Below are 18,290 nucleotides of genomic sequence, written 5' to 3'. Positions count from 1 at the left end.
TTTATGAGTTCTTTTAGTTTTTGACTTATGTGACAACTTAGTATAACTTTAGTCGGTGGACTGATGATGCTTGCTGCTACTGTTATGAAGTTTGCGTATTCATTTACGTGGTTTAATTTGCTGCTGTAATAGGATTGTGCAATAGTTCATTCATTAATTCCATGTCCAATGGTTCTCATTTGTAAAATAGGCCCTTTTACAATCTAGCTTTCATTCATGTAAGCATGAAGAGGAAGTTTCGTGCTTAAGCATTGATTAACCTAGTACTTTTCTTGTTTTCTTTTGTTGCAGATTTGTAGTGCCGCAACGTCCTCTACCCGACGTGCCTGATGCGCAGTAACTCCATTCTCTTGTTATCTCATATGCTAACATATTTTTGTTTTCTTGATTATTGTGTTGCAGATTTGTAGGGCAGTAGTGTTGTATGCCTGATGTGGTGGTGTATGGAACTTGTTATCTGTAGTGCTGGTATGCTTTCTGTAGTAGTTGTTGGACTATTTATTCCTCAGCTTTTGAAAAACTATAATGGAACTATGGAAGTATCTATCTAGTTACTAATTTCATTTGTCTTTAGATGCTTCTGCAGTTTTCTCGTATTTTTTAGTGTAATTTTTCCTGAGCTCAACGATTGACAGTAGAGTTCACTTTTAAGCGACAAAGGTGGCAAAATTATACAAGCTACCAGAAGAAGGGGTCAAAATGAAATCAGACAGGAATTATGGCGATAAAATGAAATTTCTACAACAAAATTGTTAGAGTTTTGAATAGATTGAAGGAGGAAGGAAAACACAGAGAGAGTAGTGAGCTTGACTGAATCGAAACAGTGTGTATTTTTCTATTGCATGCTCTGTGCTCAAATAGAGCAAGCTCAGTGTGAGCTATAACCGTATGAAAGAATAGTTGGATTCTCTTACATCACTGAGAATCACAGCCTTACATCCAAAACTGCTCTCTAGGATTTTTACACGTGGCTATAACCACTTAACATGACTAACGCCTAACACTTGTCTATCTTAGTGACAAAGTGAATACACCATTTAGCTTAGAAGCCTAATTACATTCTTATCAACTCACCACTTACATTTCAACACTCCCCTTTAAGTTGTGAGCTGATTTCACACCAAGTTTCTCTATGAGATAGCAGAAACGATCCTTAGCCAAAGCCTTTGTAAAGATATCTGCCAACTGCTCATTTGTGGGACAATAAATCAGATCCACAGTTCCTTCTTGCAAAGCATCTTTAATAAAATGATACCTTCGATCGATATGCTTGGTTTTTTTTTATGAAACACAGGATTCCTTGTAATGGCAATAGCTGAAATGTTGTCACAATGTAGAGGTGTAGCTTCTGTTTGAAGTTCTCCAAAATCTTCTAAGACAAATCTCAACCAAATAGCTTGTGTTGTTGCTTCAGAGGCACTGATGTATTCTGCTTCAGCAGTAGAGAGTGCAACACAATTTGCTTGACTGAGGCCCAAGCAAACACTCCACTACCAAAAGAAAAAGCATATCCAGAGGTGCTCTCACTATCATCCACAGAACCACTCCAATCACTGTCACAATAGCCAATTAGGACTGCCTCTTTTCCTTTCACATACTCTAGACCATAATCTAGAGTTCCTTTTACATATCTAAGAACACGTTTTGCTGTTCCAAGATGTTTGCTAGTGGGACAATGCATGAACCTTGCAAGCAAACTAGCTGCAAACATAATGTCGGGTCTAGTAGCTGTGAGGTACAGCAGACTTCCAACAATCCTTCTGTATTGCTCTTCACTTGCCAATCCACTTCCATCATCCTTACTTAGTTTCTCTGAGGTAACTAGTGGAATAGATACCGGCTTACACTCATTCAAACCAAATCTGCTTAACAGAGTTGTTGCATATTTCTTCTGATGAATGAATATGTTTGTTGGTGTTTAAATTACACCCATTCCCAAGAAATGATGCAAGAGCCCCAGATCAGTCATTTCACATTTCTCCTTCATGTCCTTCTTGAAGTCTTCTATCATTTCTTGATCATTTCCAGTGTAGACTATATCATCTACATAAATGGATACTATCAAGATGCTTGCTTCACCTCTTGCTTTGACATAAAGAGTAGCCTCACTTTGGCTCTTTGTGAAACCACACTCAGCAAAATAACCATCAATTTCACTATACCAAGCTCTTGGCGCCTATTTCAAGCCATATAGAGCTTTGTGCAGCTTGTAAACCTTGCTTTCACAACCCTTCACTACAAATCCCTCCAGTTGATCTACATACACTTCCTCCTCTAAGATGCCATTTAGAAAAGCTGACTTAACATCTAATTGATACAGCTGCCAACCCTTCTGAGCTGCAAGTGCAAGCAGAGTCCGGATTGTGTCTAATCTAGACACTGGTGCGAATGTTTCATTGTAGTCCACCCCTGGTTTTTGTGAGTATCCCTTAGCCACCAGTCTTGCCTTATTTTTCTGCACTGAACCGTCCAGATTTAGCTTAGTTTTAAACACCCATTTAACTCCAATCACTGGTTTATCCATAGATCTGTCAACAAGTTCCCATGTATCATTCTTTCCTATCATGTTCAACTCATCTTTCATTGCCTTCATCCATGACTCATCCTTCACAGCTTCTTCAAACTTCTCAGCCTCCATTGTGCACAAATTGCATTGTGCTAAGATATCATCCAACTTCCTCCATTTCAATGGAGTATGATCGAAGTTCTGAGTGTCTTCCAATCTAATGCTTGCCTTGCTTGATTCTTCATAGGAGACTGAGTCTATAGATATGAAACCAGAATTTCGATTTCCTACAGGTGTTTCAAACAATTCCACTTGAGAATTCCTAGGCTGCTCTTCATCATTCACCATCACCACAGAATTTTCAGTTGCTTCCTTCCAATTCCATATTGCTCCTTCATCAAATACAATGTCTCTTGACAGTAGTAGTTTTCTAGTGACAGGATCAAACACTCTATAACCCTTCTCACATGTTGCATATCCAACAAACACTCCCCTTGTGCTTTTGGCATCCAATTTCTCTCTACTTTCTTTTGGTTTATGCACAAAGCACACACTGCCAAATACCTTCAAATGAGCAACACCTGGTTTTCTTGTGCTATACGCTTCAAAAGGGGTCTTGTTTCTAAGAGCCTTAGTAGGACACCTGTTTAAAATGTACACCGCAGTGTGTACAGCTTCTGCCCATAAGTAATAAGGCAACTCCTTCTCATGTAACATAGCCTTAGCCATCTCTACCACTGTCCTATTCTTCCTTTCTACCACTCCATTCTGCTGGGGTGTGTAAGCCATGGAGAACTGTCTTTGAATTCCTGCATCTTCACATAGTTTATTGAATTCACTAGATGTGAACTCACCCCCTCTATCACTTCGAACACATTTCACTTTGTATCCACTCTGCAACTCCACCATAGACTTGAATTTTCGAAAACAGTTGTAGTGCATCCGACTTGTATCTTAAGAAGTAGACCCAAATCATCCTTGTAAAATCGTCTATGAGCAGCATAAAATATTTATTACCTGCTAGAGACTCATTTTGCATTGGTCCACACAAATCCATGTGTATAAGCTCAAGGGGTGTACTTGCTCTCCATGCTTGATCCTTAGGGAACCACTCTCTGTGTTGCTTTCCCAGTTGACAGCCTCCACACACTTCATTTACATCCTCCAAGTATGGCAAACCATGTACCATCTCTTTCTCCTTAAGCTGATGTAGACCTTTCAGATGCAAATGGCCCATTCTTTTATGCCAAATCCAGGTAGAATTGGATATACCAGCTCTTAGTGCAACATAGTCATTTGAGGGCAATGACAATGGATAACACCTATTTTTCCTCATTTCCACCTTCATGATGAGATTCTCGAGAGAAGAACCATCATAGATACTGCACTTGCTGCTTCTAAATACCAAATGATAACCATGTTCATCCATTTGGCCTACACTCAACAGATTTTCCTTCAAACCAAGTAGATACATGACTTCTCTGATATACTTTGTACCAGAGCTTGTGTCAAGCACTAAAGTACCCATGCCAGCTATACTTACAAGCTCCCCTGTTGGCATTTGCACCTTGCTTGTGACACTTGAATTTATGTCAATTAACAGCTCCTTGTTCCCAGTCATATGGTTACTGCAACCACTGTCTACATACCATTCTCCATTTGCACTCTTCTCTGAAATTGCACAATTTGCAAAAAACAGATTCCCTGTTACTTCTACTTGGCTTGCATTATTTGCTTTATGCACTCCTTTGTTTGCAGTACAGTCCCTAGCCCAATGTCCAAATCTATCACACTTATAGCACTTAGATTGGCCCTTATATCTACATTCTCCAAAATGAAATTTAGAGCATACTTTGCATTGAGGCTTCACTCCATCTTGATGCACATATTGTGATCCATTTGAGGTTTGTGCAGCACCAGCTTGCTGTGGCTTCTGTCTAGACTCCCATGGTTTGTTGTTAGACTTCCAATTCTTCTGAGACTTAGTAGAACCAGTTTGAGTACTATTCTTGTTCTGCCCTTTTGTATCGACTGAGAAAGAGCCAAATGCCTTCTCAGCTATGTCCACATTATGCATGTCAAAACGTTGCTCTTGACTCTTCAATATTGCAATAACCTCCTGCAATTCAATAGTCTCCAAACTCTTTGTATTTTCAATCACCAAACAGATGGGATCATACACTCTACTAAGACTGATTAACACATTTTGAACCAGCCTCTCATTTGATAACACTTCTCCAAACGTTTTCATTTGATTTATCAATTCATTTAATCGAGTAAGATATGCAGTTAGTTGTTCACCTTCACGCATTCTCATATACTCAAATTCCCGTCTGAGATTCTGAAGTTTTACAGATCTGACCTGATCACCACCGTGGTACTCACTGTAGAGTAGATTCCATGCCATTTGAGATGAGTCGGCATTTGCAATCCGAGGGAAGATCTGGTCAGAAACTGCGTTTTGTATAATGCCCAGAGCCTTTGCGTCCTTCATGAGCACAGCAAACATCTCTGCATCAGCTTCTTCTTCCGATGATTCTTCAACTTTCGTCGTCTTCTTCTTCGAATCAGGGGTTGAAATCCCCTTTTCTACCAAACTCCATATCCCAAGAGATTTGAAGATCGTCACCATCTTAATCCTCCAGAACTCGTAGTTCTCACCGGAGAAGATCGGAGTTCTTACTTCTGAACTTCCAGATCCAGCCATCTTTTGGTCTGAATCAAACAATTTCTCTTCTCAGATGCTTAGCTGAGCTTCGATTGAGCTCAGTGACCTCACAGATTATGCCCAGATCAAAAGACTCAACCTGGCTCTGAGGCCATGTTAGAGTTTTGAATAGATTGAAGGAGGAAGGAAAACACAGAGAGAGTAGTGAGCTTGACTGAATCGAAACAGTGTGTATTTTTCTATTGCATGCTCTGTACTCAAATAGAGCAAGCTCAGTGTGAGCTATGACCATATGAAAGAATAGCTGGATTCTCTTACATCACTGAGAATCACAACCTTACATCCAAAACTGCTCTCTAGGATTTTTACACGTGGCTATAACCACTTAACATGACTAACGCCTAACACTTGTCTATCTTAGTGACAAAGTGAATACACCATTTAGCTTAGAGGCTTGAAACTTGAAAAATCTGGAAAAGTAGAAATCTTACTAGAATTTGAAAAACTAGAGAATCTAGGAAACTAATAAATTGGGTTTAGTTGAAACTTGAAACCAAGAAACAATGGCAACAAATAGCATCGACATTTCCATCGATCGCTCAAACATTCCAATACAAGTTTTGAAGCATGAACTCAAAGCATATTTGGTTAATTTCACATTCAAATTGGCATAAGTTAGCTGCTAATGGACATCAAAGTTGTGTTGTACAATTTATCTATGTGGAAAAATTGGAAAAATGTAAAATCAAGCAATCTCATCAAGACAAGTTTAGGGTCCACTTTTCCATTTCATTCATTTTGATGATCAATGCTAACCCATGCCATCTTGGAAGTTAATGATGTTAATTATCAGGCAATTTTGAATTTAATTATAAACCCATCTCACATGTCTCTCATCAATGCTAAACCCATGCCATCATTTTGATCAATGCTGAACCATGCCATCTTAAAACATGTTATTGTACAAACTCTATAAATTTAGAGCAATATGCAGCTCCCTGGAACGTACAAACAACTTCCCATCAGTAAGCAATAAGCAATACACTGTTTCGTCAATCGATCAGCCATGGATCCGAGCACAAAAAACCGCATTCAAAAGGAGCTTAAAGATATAATTAAAGAAGGACCGTAACCCTTTGTACAAAGCAGTAGATACGGTAAAAGATAACATTTATCATTGGCATGCCACAATTATGGGACCTCCTGAGAGCCCATATGAAGGAGGTTTTTTTAAGCTTGATATTGAATTTCCCTCTAGTTATCCATTTCAGCCCCCAAAGGTGAAGTTTATTACCAAAGTGTACCACCCAAATATCAATAGCAATGGAAGCATTTGCCTCAACGTCCTAAAAAACGAATGGACCCCTGCCCTGACCATCCCTAAGGTGTTGATCTCAATCATGTCCTTGCTGACTATACCTAACCCTGACGACCCTCTCGACAAGGATGTCGCCCACGTTTACAAGACGGATCTACAGGCCTACAACGCGACTGCAAGGGCATGGACTCTCTGGCATGCGCAAAACAAATAATATGGACGTACTCTCAATCAACTCTTTCCCAGCTTTAGAATAATACCATGCATGCATGCATGTATGCCTAGGGTTTAGAATATGTTTAGGCTATAGTCATTAATGTAATTATGTTGTTGTTTACAATATTTGGCCACCATCAATAATAAAAGAGACTCCATTTTCTATGAGTTCATGTTTATGTTCACATCTCAAATAATTCTATTGGATTTCATTGCATTTCATATCATTCGGTAAAGATATCGCCACGTGTACAATTATGGACCTCTAAAAGAAGTTGTAAATACCCCCAAAAGATTCCTAGAACCACAATAGTGCCACTAGTGTATAAGTATGATGAGCCCAATTGTAAATTCAAGATATTCTTGAGGGCATTTCTCCATCACCTCCTGCTTCTAAATTCTTCCCTAAATCATCCAAACAAGTCCTATAAACTTGTGGACCGAAGACGTTGATGCTCTTCAGCAACATGTACCAACCTCTCACAAAAATTACCATATCTCTTTGTTGGGGATACAAATACATACAACTTTCCCATATCAAAAACACTCACACAACTTTGACAACTCCACCATGGCTGCTTCTAGCATGTTTAAGCTATCATTTTTCTTGAGCCTTCTTTCCCATCTGAACTTGGGTCTGTGGCCACAAACTCATAGCAGCTTGGCCATATTTCCACCATCATGTAACAGCATAGAGTGCCCAAGCTTTGACACAATTGAGGTTGGCAATGGCTATGAAGTCCGTCGATACAATTCGAGTGAATGGATATCCACTTCTCCTATTCAAGATATCTCTCTTGTTGAAGCCACCAGAACTGGCTTCTTACAGTAAGTTTGTTTTTCCTTTTTTATTGTTCATGTATTCTTGCTAAGCTAGAATTATTATGGGAATGGCTTAATTTGAAATGATTATTGTATGTGCCGCTATGCCGGTTATATATAATCTCTTTTTTACAACATGGGAGTTTCGTTGTTAGATTTTATATGATGGTTTTCACATGTATGTTGCGTAAGAGGGAGGGAGGTGATACATAGTCAGTACATACAAAGATTCTCCGCAAATTCAATTGAAGTACAAATTACTCTCACTAGGAAACAATAATTGATAAATCACAATAATTGTACTGAAGAAATGAGGGAACTTTGGAATTTTTGGAGTTCATTGATGATGGTTTTTGGTTTTTTTGTCACAGGCTGTTTGAGTACATTCAAGGGAAGAACAAGTACGAAGAGAAAATAGAGATGACTGCCCCAGTGCTCAGTGAAGTTTCACCAAGCGATGGACCCTTTTGTGAATCTTCATTTGTGGTGAGCTTCTATGTGCCAAAGAAGAACCAAGAAAACCCACCACCAGCAGAAGGCCTCCATGTCCAAAAATGGAAAACCACATATGTTGCAGTGAGACAATTCAGTGGGTTTGTATCAGACGACAGCGTTGGAGAAGAAGCTGCTGCCTTGAAGGCCAGTCTTGCAGGTACTGTTTGGTCTGCCGCCATCGAGAAAAGCCATGCAGCTGATCATACTTCAGTTTATACTGTTGCACAGTACAATTCCCCATTTGAATTTGATCATAGGGTGAATGAGATCTGGTTGTCCTTCGATTTGGAAGACGGCGTTGCAGTATAAGAGTGAGAAGAGAACAAAACCACCATGCTTTAAGACCTCTAATCTCTTGTAGAGATAGGCATTGTGACGGTGAGTAGGTGGCTAAAGTTTTATGGTGGGGAAACCCAAAACCTGCTAATTATCAGTTTACTTCTTTTTGTAGTGAGAAATGTTGTGTTACCCAGTATCAAACTCTGTTACAGTTTACACAGAATAAAGAGGTTACTTTACGGTGCGGAATTGTGGCTAGTCAAGTTGCCTTAATTTGTAACACTAAATGAAGCTTAGAAGCAGCAAATATCCGATTAGCGAAAGAAATTTCTGGTTATATGTGGCGACATAGTTCATATCTGGCAACGCAACAATGGCTTTTAAGGGTCATAAGCAACTCCATTGAAATCAGTATAACCGATATTTGACATCAATTCCCTCCATGCCAGACAAAAGTCATGGAAGGAAACAAGTCCCACGACAACGAAACAAACTTTTCCCACTCTCCATGAATACCAACAATTCCAAGATTTTATGAACTCTACAAGTGAGAGAAATTTGTTTATGTGAAAAGATATTTCAAATAACAGATTGAAGCGAGGGAAAACCCGGGACTTTACAGTTTTCAGCGATAATTAGATAGCTAACAAAGAAGATGGTTACATTTACTTGTTTTAATACGAACTACATGCCCCAATCAACAATACATTGAAAACAAAAATTTTGAGGCATAGCTCCTACCAGACTAAATCACCTACTTAATCAGTTGTACTCATGGATTAAAGTTTACAATGATCAGACGTTCGGCCGAGAAAGTGTACTGGGTTACTCCCATATCTTACAAAAGTGCTGCATTTACTATCTGGAGGGTGTGCAGTCGGTGAATCACTGACCTGTTTTGAATAGTTTCGATTCTGTACTCTGTCAATGGGATGGGTTGACAAGTACGAATTCAACAAAAGGCCCTTGTCCTTAGAAACAAACCTAGTGTTTGGCCTACTATTTGAAAATTTTCTGCATGAAACAGAACTGCGAGAATACTCTGGAGCATATAAGGTGGTGAAAATTGACGAGATATTGCCTGCATCAGCATAATCTACTGTACTAAAAGAGTCTCTAGTACTCTCAGTTGTGAAAGAGGCCTCATCAGAACTTGTAAAAAGGGACCAATCGCTTGATGTGGCATCAGAGAACTCCACGCCGATGGGCTCACCATATGTTTCTGTCATTGGGAAAACATTCCCATTAGAACTCCTAAAGATGTCACTGGAGGTACTATTGGCAAAGCCATTTGCGATTTCTGGCCTGATATCATCAGGTAAATGCACCGGGCTAACAAATTGGCTGCTGTGTTTGCTTTGACCTGGCCTTGACTTCTGAGCTTTTGACATGCAATGGTTTTCAACGTTTGGAACTTGCTGCCTAATAGATTTTCCAGTGAATGCTCTTTGAGGGCGGGGACAAGACCTAAGGACAAAAGAAATTTCAAAATTCGAACAGAGGTTGGAGGGTAGATAAATGAATATATGGCACAAACCACACAGCAAATATCCATTGCAAACCACATGGCATGGACACCACCAACTGAACCCCTCTCAAAACTACCATAGTTGGTGCTATTTAGCAAATGCTAATATATTCCAACATCTAATTATGAAAATGCTAATTAAAACCCCAACAAAAAGAAAAAGGTAAGGAAAGAGATCATAGAGGATTTTTTCAACCTCAATAAGTCTTACCTCATGTAAAATAAAATATATGCTCCTTCCATCATAACCTGGCTCATTGAAACGGCCTGAACCTGTTTATGAAGCTTCATCAACTTTAGGACCAATTAATTGAAGGAAAATAAAACAAAAAACATACACTTCAATCACTTGTTTGTCTGTAAAGGCATAAACCCAAATGAGAGATTCCTTTCCATTTTTGCTTATGGAACAAAATGCAGGTCCACTCCGTCAATTGTTGTTGTGAGTATAACATAGAAATTTCATAAAGCAGTACCCTTTTATTTATAGTGACCAACAGACCTAATTACAACAATAGGGCTTCTACAAAATTATAATTTACATTTGAAGGGCGTTAATGTCTTATCAATTTCATGACATTGATAAATGGAGGCTCTATCACACAATTTATATTTTCAGCAAACTGAGGATTCTTAAGTATACAACTATACGAGCATTAATGTGAAGAACAATGGAGGACATCATGTGTTTGAGGGGAAAATTTTTGTCATTCAATGAGACAACAGAACATCTTTCTTTTTCTGCAAAGTTCTCATTATGTTCTTATTGCCACACTGTTCATTTCAAAGATTGAGAAATATCCAAATTATATTGTAAGTTTGGAAGAATAGATTTGAAGTAGATCTCAATCTTTTTTTTATTGTCCTTGAGCCTAAAAACCCAAACTCAACAACCAAAATGTTTCATAAAAAATTGGACAAGGAAGGAATGACAAATACATTATTTTAATATTGAATGACTGACCAAAGAAATTAAAGTCTAAACATTATGTTGGTCTTTTGGCTTTGTGAAACTATAATCAAAATATGGGCAGGAAGAAACAAAACACATTCACTCAGTAGGTAAATTCGGAATCAACCCCCTTTTTTTTTCTTTTTCTTTTTTTGGGCAAATGAAATTTCATTCACTATGAAAAGCTCCCCTAAGCCTTGCACTGAAATGCTAATGAGGAAAGGCATTTACCTGAGTGTCATCTATCCTGAACCAATTGCCTCGCATGTCTTTCACATATGCCACATAATGTCCAGAGAAAGATGCATTCTGCGTATCCAAATGCACCACAACAGCATAGAGCAAGTAAAGTGGAGGAATGTCGCCCTTCCCAGTCATAAATGGAACCATATCCAGCATGTCCGGAAAAGTGATGCACTTATTTATTTTCCCATATTTTCCCTCCTGAAGAAAAACCAGCCATGATTTAATAGTCCAGCAAGCAAAGTAGTGCCAACAAGAAAATGCCAGGAAGCCCTACAATTATCTAGCAGTAAGGTGTCAACCCTGAAACTCTTTTTTATGGGTAGAAGTTGGAATCACAAGATGACTAGGATTTGAATTTTGACTTGCATTTGTGTTTCAGTGACTTTTAAGTGATAGTCATAAAATGCTGTTCATTAATTCAATTTGATTACCACTCCTGCTTAATACCAAATCAATTAAGTTTCTAAAACCTGGATACGGTACAATAGCAGCTTTTATAGTTCCCAAAGAAAGTTGAAAATCACTGGTTATATAGGCTTTAGAAGGCACCCACAAACACCTCTCAACGCTCAATCATACTGATACCTGAAATCTCTTCAAGACAATTGTCAGGATATTTGGAGCTTCGTGTATGCTCAATTGCTTCCTGGCTCGAACATATGCAGCACACCTTTTTCCCCAATAATATGCGTTTGTAAGTTATTTAAGTTGTACTGTAAAACTAAAAACTTATACATTATTTGGGATCCAAAAATACTAAAATAAGGTCATCAAACCTTCCGCATCTGTACATGTTTTCTCCATCCAAATCTTCAGGGGTGGTAAACTGAGTCAGTGCATCCTCAAGTGACTCAACCCAACCAAATATTTCTAACGTTAGATCCATGATGTTTTCATATCGTTCCGACTCATGATGACATCTCAAACACTTGACCTGGTGGCATCAAGATTGATTCATCCATGATTAATGTGGGCAAAAAGTAGAATAAATTTTTTATAAAAAAAAAAGTAGTTTTATGGAAAGATGATTCATGATCGAAAGAATGTGCAAGTATGCAATGAGTACCTTTGATCTGAGGTGCCCGCCAAATGTATGTTGTATAAAAGTTGTTTCTTGCAATCTGGGATCAACCTTGTTTTCACCACCTAGCCCCTCCAAGCATATAGATTGCATTGATGTAATTAGAAGCCTGGATAAAGGGGATAAAGACAGCATCATATACAAAAATTCCTTCATCAAAATCTGAACTTTCAATTCATTAATTTGAATTTCCAAAACTGAATATAATATGGAAAGTTGGAGACAGATGCAAATGCCAGAACATAAGTGTCAAGAAAAAACACATAACTGGAAAATTTTGAGAGACCTTAAAAATTCATGTGCATCTTCCTGACTTCCATCACCAATTTGGCAATTAATACTCCTCATGTGAAAAAGAATTCGGCTAGGAGAAAGGGGGCCCCCACTTTCTCGTAGCATCATCACATGTTGCTCCAGTTCACACATGAGACACCAGTCTTTACCACAACCTAGTACAATACCATAAACAAAAGTGATTCGCATGTGTATTCAAACAAAACACCACCATCCAAATTCATTGACTAATTTAAAGGGATATGAGAAAAGGTAAGTACAGGCGCTTGAATGTGATCTACGAAGCAAATACATAATGAGAGGCTTTGTGCAGGTTAAGCACTGCAAGACGGCATTTGCATAGCAACTGCAAGAAAAAGTTATAATAAAATAAAGTGGCATGGAAGATTCAAAGAAAACACATAAGCTCATGTTCGTTCTTTCATGTGCATAAAACAATGCTTGGTCTTTCTGTTACAAACCCAATAACCCAAAGACACAGCACGCCAAAATATAAAATAATTAATGGTTGGGTTTTAGGACTTTATTCAGATGAATCCCCTGATCAACAACCAGTCTGCATCTCCACACAGTACATTAGTCATCTTTTAGTCAAATTTTATCTCTAGTATCATTTGTATATAAATTTTTATGTATTTAAAAAAACAGTAAAGGTCGTTATAAGAAATCAACATCAAGAAAGTACGGGAAGGTTATGTACACGATCACGTGGAGTTTTCATTTCTATAATGTGGATCCCATTTTTAAGCTCATGACCTAGTAATACCATGCATAAACTATCATACTTTACCTGTTCCCACAATTCAAAAGGCCTCGAGGTGATAAGTCAAAGACTTCACACTGAAAGTACTTCACAAACTCATCATAAGGGAACAGGACCTGAGAGTCAAAGAGCATATATAAGTGACAACGTGCATTCAACTCAGAACACAGAAGAATAATATAATTCATGGAGGAGGAGTTGTAAATAACTCAGGAGATCGTCCATTCAACAAATGAAATGGGGATTCAATGAAACAGAGAGTAGACCTTCTTGGTTTTGTGTCGATAACCATTGACTTCAGGGGCATCCTCTCTGGTTATGGTTTTTGGCTTCTTTAGACCCATCATCTTCATGATCCTTAAGTTTGCAATTCCGTTGCTCCCCTGTGTGGTGGTATCTCTCATTCTAGCTACTTCTGCATCACAAACATAGAATTATAGGAACTATACTGTACAAAATATGTTTAAAGAGTAGTGGTTTACTAGACTGACTGGAATCTTCAGCAATGTGTCCCTGCGTCTCTATCTCTGAGCAATACTGCTCTCCAGAGACTTCCATTGTTGATTTGGGCAATTTAGACACCTTGGTCCCAAGAGAATACGGAGCTCTTTTAGCCTTTACACTGGCCTTCAATGCAGTCATTTCAGTACATTTGAACTCTGCTGTTTCAACATTGGATGTTGTTTCCCCTTTAAGGGGATTTCCTCCATTCGGAATGAAGTCCAACCCAATTTCATGCACATCTGTTCCGCGTTTGGAAGAATACGACGAGGATGTTAAACCAGAGTTGCTTCTTGATTCATATATGTTGCCATGTTGACTTTGAAACATATCATTCTCCTGCACTGTATTTCTTGAAGTAGCTTGTCCTTTTATATAATTGTCAGAAATATTGAAACTTTGTTTCTTACGATTTTCTTCCTCTGATAAGTGAGAGTCAAAATTTTTTAACTGCAACCAACAGTTAAGCATAATTATTAGACATCAAACACAAAAAGTAAAGAAAGATCAAATATAACAAAATAGCAAAGTGATGCAAACCTTATGCTCCATAAAAACATCTTTTGATGAAATAACATTAGAAGGGGTTGATTGGGTAGTCCAACCACAGGATGCTTCTTCAGAAGAATCAAATGCAATTCCAACTTTTTTTCTGAACAGTTCTCTGTTGGATTTTCGGGAAACCCGCTTTCTCTCCAGCATGGGGACTTGAGAGGGATCAACTGAAGCACAGTCAACCGTAGCAGCAGGGACACCAGTGCTTATAGAAGGATACATTATATTATCAGCCGGTGCTTCCTCAGCCAAAATCTGCTCCATCTTACACCCAAAGTACTGAGAATTGATGCTGTCATTAAGTAAGAACTTCTCATGAAAAGATTCTCCAAATGAGAGAGACTTAGGGGATGAGCTTGAACTAGTAGGTTCCAACTGTAGGCATTCTTGCCTGTGAACTTCCCTCCAATGAATTATTTGACATTTCCCAGAACTGCACATAATTGGTGTAACCATTTAGAGAAAAAAGATCATGCTGCCCCTTTAGAGTTCATAATGAGAAATCATTTTTAATAAGCAGTTCATAGTGAAAAATATGTATCACAAGCATTTGCATCTTTCTATTTTTTGTGTTCTCCTTTATTTCATTGATTGTGCCAAATTTGGTACAACACAACACAAGGATGAAATACCAAAATTAGGTACTTGACTTTAGTTAGCTGAATGCTGCACACCTTTTTTCCCCTTTTCAATTTTTATGTGAGTGCTGCATTCTAAGTTCCCATTCACAGCAAATATTGTCCTTGTATATCTCCCACAACCTTAATATGCTTAAGGTACACTATCAAATAATACTTAAGTTCATTGCATGAATAACCACCAATTCTGTAGTGCATAAATCACAATGGTTGGAATACTACAATTTTAAATTAAGTTTCAATTTCCTTCACTGGAGAAGCAATTTTTTTATTGAAAAAAAAAAAAGGAAGAATATAGTGACAGACTATATGTCTTCTTGCTGTAAAATTAGAGCGTACCAATATCTGACAGACTTGCATCTAGAGCAGCGGGTTGTAGCTGGACTAAAGCATCTGGCACATGCATGAAGTCCATTCTTCGAAGGAGACACAGGGGGAATAACATCAGCAACAGCCATTGCTTCTGCTCTAAGTGCTTCTTCTGCAGCCAGTTGAGCAAGCAAACTTACCCTCTCTCTCTTCTTAGATGCCTCACTCCATTTTCCAAGTAAAACGTAAGCAACCAAAGGCAGCACAACGAAAACCAGAAACAGGGCAGGTATATCAGCTTCCCTTGGCTCAAGCATGTCCTCACCAGCATACTCATGTCCAATACCCCGTCAAAATCACTAACCGGGAGATGATCTCTTCAAGTCAGAAAAGTTCAAGTAAGTTGACATCTGAGTTGGCAGCATGAAATGCAAGATAGATCATATTCCACTGGGACTACCACTCAGACCTGTCAAATTTTCAGATTCATATTTTTACAAAATGTAGTTCCGGTTGAAAACAGAATTTCAATACTGTATTTTCCTTTTTAGTACAGAACACTATAAATAATTACAGACAAATCAAAGAAAACCTGATTAAATTCTGAGCCTTGATTTTAAAACAGATTTGTTCATTCAACTTAAAAGTAAAAAAACAAACAGGATATAAGAAAAATTGCTTGTCCAAACAATAACAGAACCAATGTGACCCGTAATAGAATCAATGTGAATAGCTACAAATCTCTCCCATTTAAGCTTACCCATTATTCAAAATGGAAATCTAAGACAACCCTATTTAAGAAATCCATCTAGTTTTCTCAATCTTTGCCATTAGCATGGAATACTGCTAACCAAATCCCTAACAAGACCCACCAGTTCCTTCCAGTAGACTCAAATTGACCAATAACTTCTCCAAGTACACTACTTTGACAAACATACTCTTCTATAATTGCAGAAAACAGCAAAGAAATCCTCTCATTTGAGTTAAATGAGAAAACAAAAAGGAGCCCACTAGAGAACAAGCAATGTAAATCTGAGATTCAAGTGCCGAATAGTGAAAACATTTAAAAAGTACAGAAAAATAAAAAATGAAACAGCAAGAAGCATACCTCATGCACAAGCAAGAAATCTAAGCAAAACCAAATAAACACTCTGAGCTGCCTCTCCTTCTCCCTCTCTTCTTCTTCTTCTGGAAAGAAAAAAAATTTGATTCTTTGAATCCTCAGACGGTAAGCTCAAAAACAAACACTCTTTCTCTGTTCTGCGCCAGTCCCCCCTTTGCTTCACTTCACACTTCGTACCCCCTTCACACTACACTTTTTAACACTGAGAAACTCCCCCCTACATCCTCAAAAACCCAAATCAGTGTGTGCTCATTGAGACCCTCAACACGTGGCTCGAACCCATTTGGTACTAAGCCTGCAGACGCGGGGCCCGCCTGACCCATGTTACAGAAAAATGACAAAAGCTGATTGATTGATTGATTTGGAGCCGTAGGATCTAGACTGTGGGTGGACTAGGGAGGGAGGTCAGGGTCAAAAAAATGTAAAAATGACATAATGGGGGTTAGAGGGCGGGACCCACCGGATGATGTTCCCAATAATTCTTAACAGGGGGCCACGTTTAATGGTCGATTCATGAATTGAGAAGAGGATAATTGTTTGCAGAGGCAGAAGACATCATGAATTTTTTAAAAATGAGTGAGAAAAAGTACTACGGTTTTGAATAAAATATTGATTTTTTTTTCGTACTAAAATAATAAATAATTAAAAAAATATTTTATTTTAAATTTCAAAATACGTTGGGCGACTGGTGTCTGATGACTTGTTTGGGGGGTCGTGATTTTAATGCCTCAATGTCAAATTTGAGAGAATATGACCCCCTCCTCCTCCTCCTCCTCCTTTTGGAATAATAGAATTCTTGTCTTGTTCCCGGATCTCTAATCTCCACGCCCTATGCATCCAATTCACAACCCGTGCTACTTTTAACTTTGGTTATTCATGGCATTCAATACAATCAAATGTCATGTCTTTGCATAAAAATTTACATATATCCTGGAGTGGGTGATACACGTGTCATAAAATAGCAGTAACGGACCTATTAAGGCTCAAGGGTATGCAACTACACATTCCTTCCTTAGAAAAGTCATTATAAGTTTTGCATATTGCACCTTAGCTCAACCTAAGAGGTGCACTCTAGATTAGGGGTGGCAATTTCGGACACGACCCGATACACGACTCGAAACCCGCACGAGAAATTAGCGGGTTCAACCCGCACGATAAAAAAACAGGTCAATTTCGGGTCAACCCGTTCTGACCCGTTTAATAAACGGGTGGGTTTCGGGTCAACCCGCTAACCCGCTATAATACCTATCTAACCCGTTTATTAAACGGGTCGTGTCACGGGTCGTGTCAACCCGTGTACAACCCGCTAACCCACTAAAAAATAAAGACAAATGGAGATTTCAAAACACACACAAGGGGTTTCGAACTCCTACCATCTTCATTTCTCTCAAACACCTTATCCACCATGCTACAAACAATTTTGTGATTTTATAGTATACCTTTTGATATTTATAATGTTTCTTTTTCTTTTGTGTTTTCCTTTCTTTTCGGTCTCTCTTCTCCTCTTCTTTTTTTTTTTTTTTTTTCGTTCTTTCTTCTTTCTCCCTTTTTTTCTTCTTCTCTCTTTTCCTTTCCTCTTCTCTCCTTTTTTTTTCTTCTTTCTTTTCTTTCTCTTTAGTTTTCTCTCATCTTTCTTTTCTCTTTCTTTCTTTCCTTCAATCTTCTCTCCTCTCTCTCTCTCTCTCTCTCTCTCTCTCTATTTTTCTTTCTTTCTTTTCCTTCTCTCTTCTCTCATCTCTCTATCTTTTTTTTTTCTTTCTTTTCCTTATATTTTCTCTACTCTCTCTGTTTTTTTTAATTTAAATTTTTTCGGTTGTGGGTTTTGTAACATGCATGTTATTATTTATGAACCCGTTACACGACTCGAAACCCGCACGATAAAAGACGACCCGAACCCGACACGACACGTTTATTAAATGGGTTGGGTTCGGGTTGAGCATTCTTGACACGTTTATTATTCCGACACGACACGAACCCGACACGACACGACCCATTG

General features: G+C 38.3%; 3 protein-coding genes and 1 pseudogene across 8 annotated transcripts in view; 3 read left to right on the top strand and 1 right to left on the bottom strand.

The window, feature by feature from the left end:
• Window positions 1-563, top strand: part of LOC117626238 (F-box protein CPR1-like) — an 8,785-nt gene extending 8,222 nt beyond the window's left edge. Inside the window, exon 2 of the mRNA XM_034357900.1 lies at window positions 292-563. The gene's annotated coding sequence lies outside the window, so the exon portion shown is untranslated. The remainder of the gene's footprint in view (window positions 1-291) is intronic.
• Window positions 564-6,240: 5,677 nt separating this feature from the next.
• Window positions 6,241-6,706, top strand: LOC117625282 (annotated as a pseudogene).
• Window positions 6,707-7,148: 442 nt separating this feature from the next.
• LOC117623905 (heme-binding protein 2) lies at window positions 7,149-8,562 on the top strand. The gene is made up of 2 exons (XM_034354934.1): window positions 7,149-7,536; window positions 7,902-8,562. The coding sequence occupies exons 1-2, from the start codon at window positions 7,280-7,282 to the stop codon at window positions 8,332-8,334; spliced, it is 690 nt and encodes a 229-aa protein (XP_034210825.1). The 5' UTR covers window positions 7,149-7,279; the 3' UTR covers window positions 8,335-8,562.
• Window positions 8,563-8,895: 333 nt separating this feature from the next.
• On the bottom strand, window positions 8,896-16,469 carry LOC117623904 (ubiquitin carboxyl-terminal hydrolase 15). 6 transcript variants are annotated; one of them, XM_034354927.1, is made up of 14 exons: window positions 16,280-16,469; window positions 15,202-15,640; window positions 14,210-14,657; window positions 13,660-14,119; window positions 13,435-13,583; window positions 13,196-13,284; window positions 12,666-12,751; window positions 12,380-12,560; window positions 12,097-12,220; window positions 11,807-11,964; window positions 11,616-11,700; window positions 11,016-11,228; window positions 10,044-10,105; window positions 8,896-9,771 (listed from the first exon to the last, which is right to left on the bottom strand). In XM_034354927.1, exons 2-14 carry the CDS (start codon window positions 15,486-15,488, stop codon window positions 9,084-9,086), a joined length of 3,030 nt encoding a protein of 1,009 aa, XP_034210818.1. In that variant the 5' UTR covers window positions 15,489-15,640; window positions 16,280-16,469; the 3' UTR covers window positions 8,896-9,083. The 6 variants fall into 6 exon arrangements, with proteins under 6 accessions (XP_034210818.1, XP_034210820.1, XP_034210819.1 ...); XM_034354929.1 differs by having other exon boundaries at window positions 12,398-12,560; XM_034354928.1 differs by having other exon boundaries at window positions 15,202-15,548.
• Between the last annotated feature and the right edge of the window lie 1,821 nt (window positions 16,470-18,290).

This window comes from Prunus dulcis, chromosome 4 (genome assembly GCF_902201215.1).
Source record: "Prunus dulcis chromosome 4, ALMONDv2, whole genome shotgun sequence".
In the NCBI taxonomy this organism is placed as follows: Eukaryota; Viridiplantae; Streptophyta; class Magnoliopsida; order Rosales; family Rosaceae; genus Prunus; species Prunus dulcis.
Note: the sequence above shows the minus strand (reverse complement) of the source record. Positions and strands in the feature narration are given on the sequence as shown.

Coding starts and splice junctions, on each gene's coding strand:
- LOC117623905 (XM_034354934.1), top strand. CDS start 7,280: ATGGCTGCTTCTAGCATGTTTAAGCTATCATTTTTCTTGAGCCTTCTT. Junction 7,537..7,901: donor ACCAGAACTGGCTTCTTACA/GTAAGTTTGTTT, acceptor TTTTTGTCACAG/GCTGTTTGAGTACATTCAAG.
- LOC117623904 (XM_034354927.1), bottom strand. CDS start 15,488: ATGCTTGAGCCAAGGGAAGCTGATATACCTGCCCTGTTTCTGGTTTTC. Junction 14,120..14,209: donor ATGTTTTTATGGAGCATAAG/GTTTGCATCACT, acceptor TGTTGGTTGCAG/TTAAAAAATTTTGACTCTCA. Junction 10,106..11,015: donor TCAGGATAGATGACACTCAG/GTAAATGCCTTT, acceptor CTTCATAAACAG/GTTCAGGCCGTTTCAATGAG.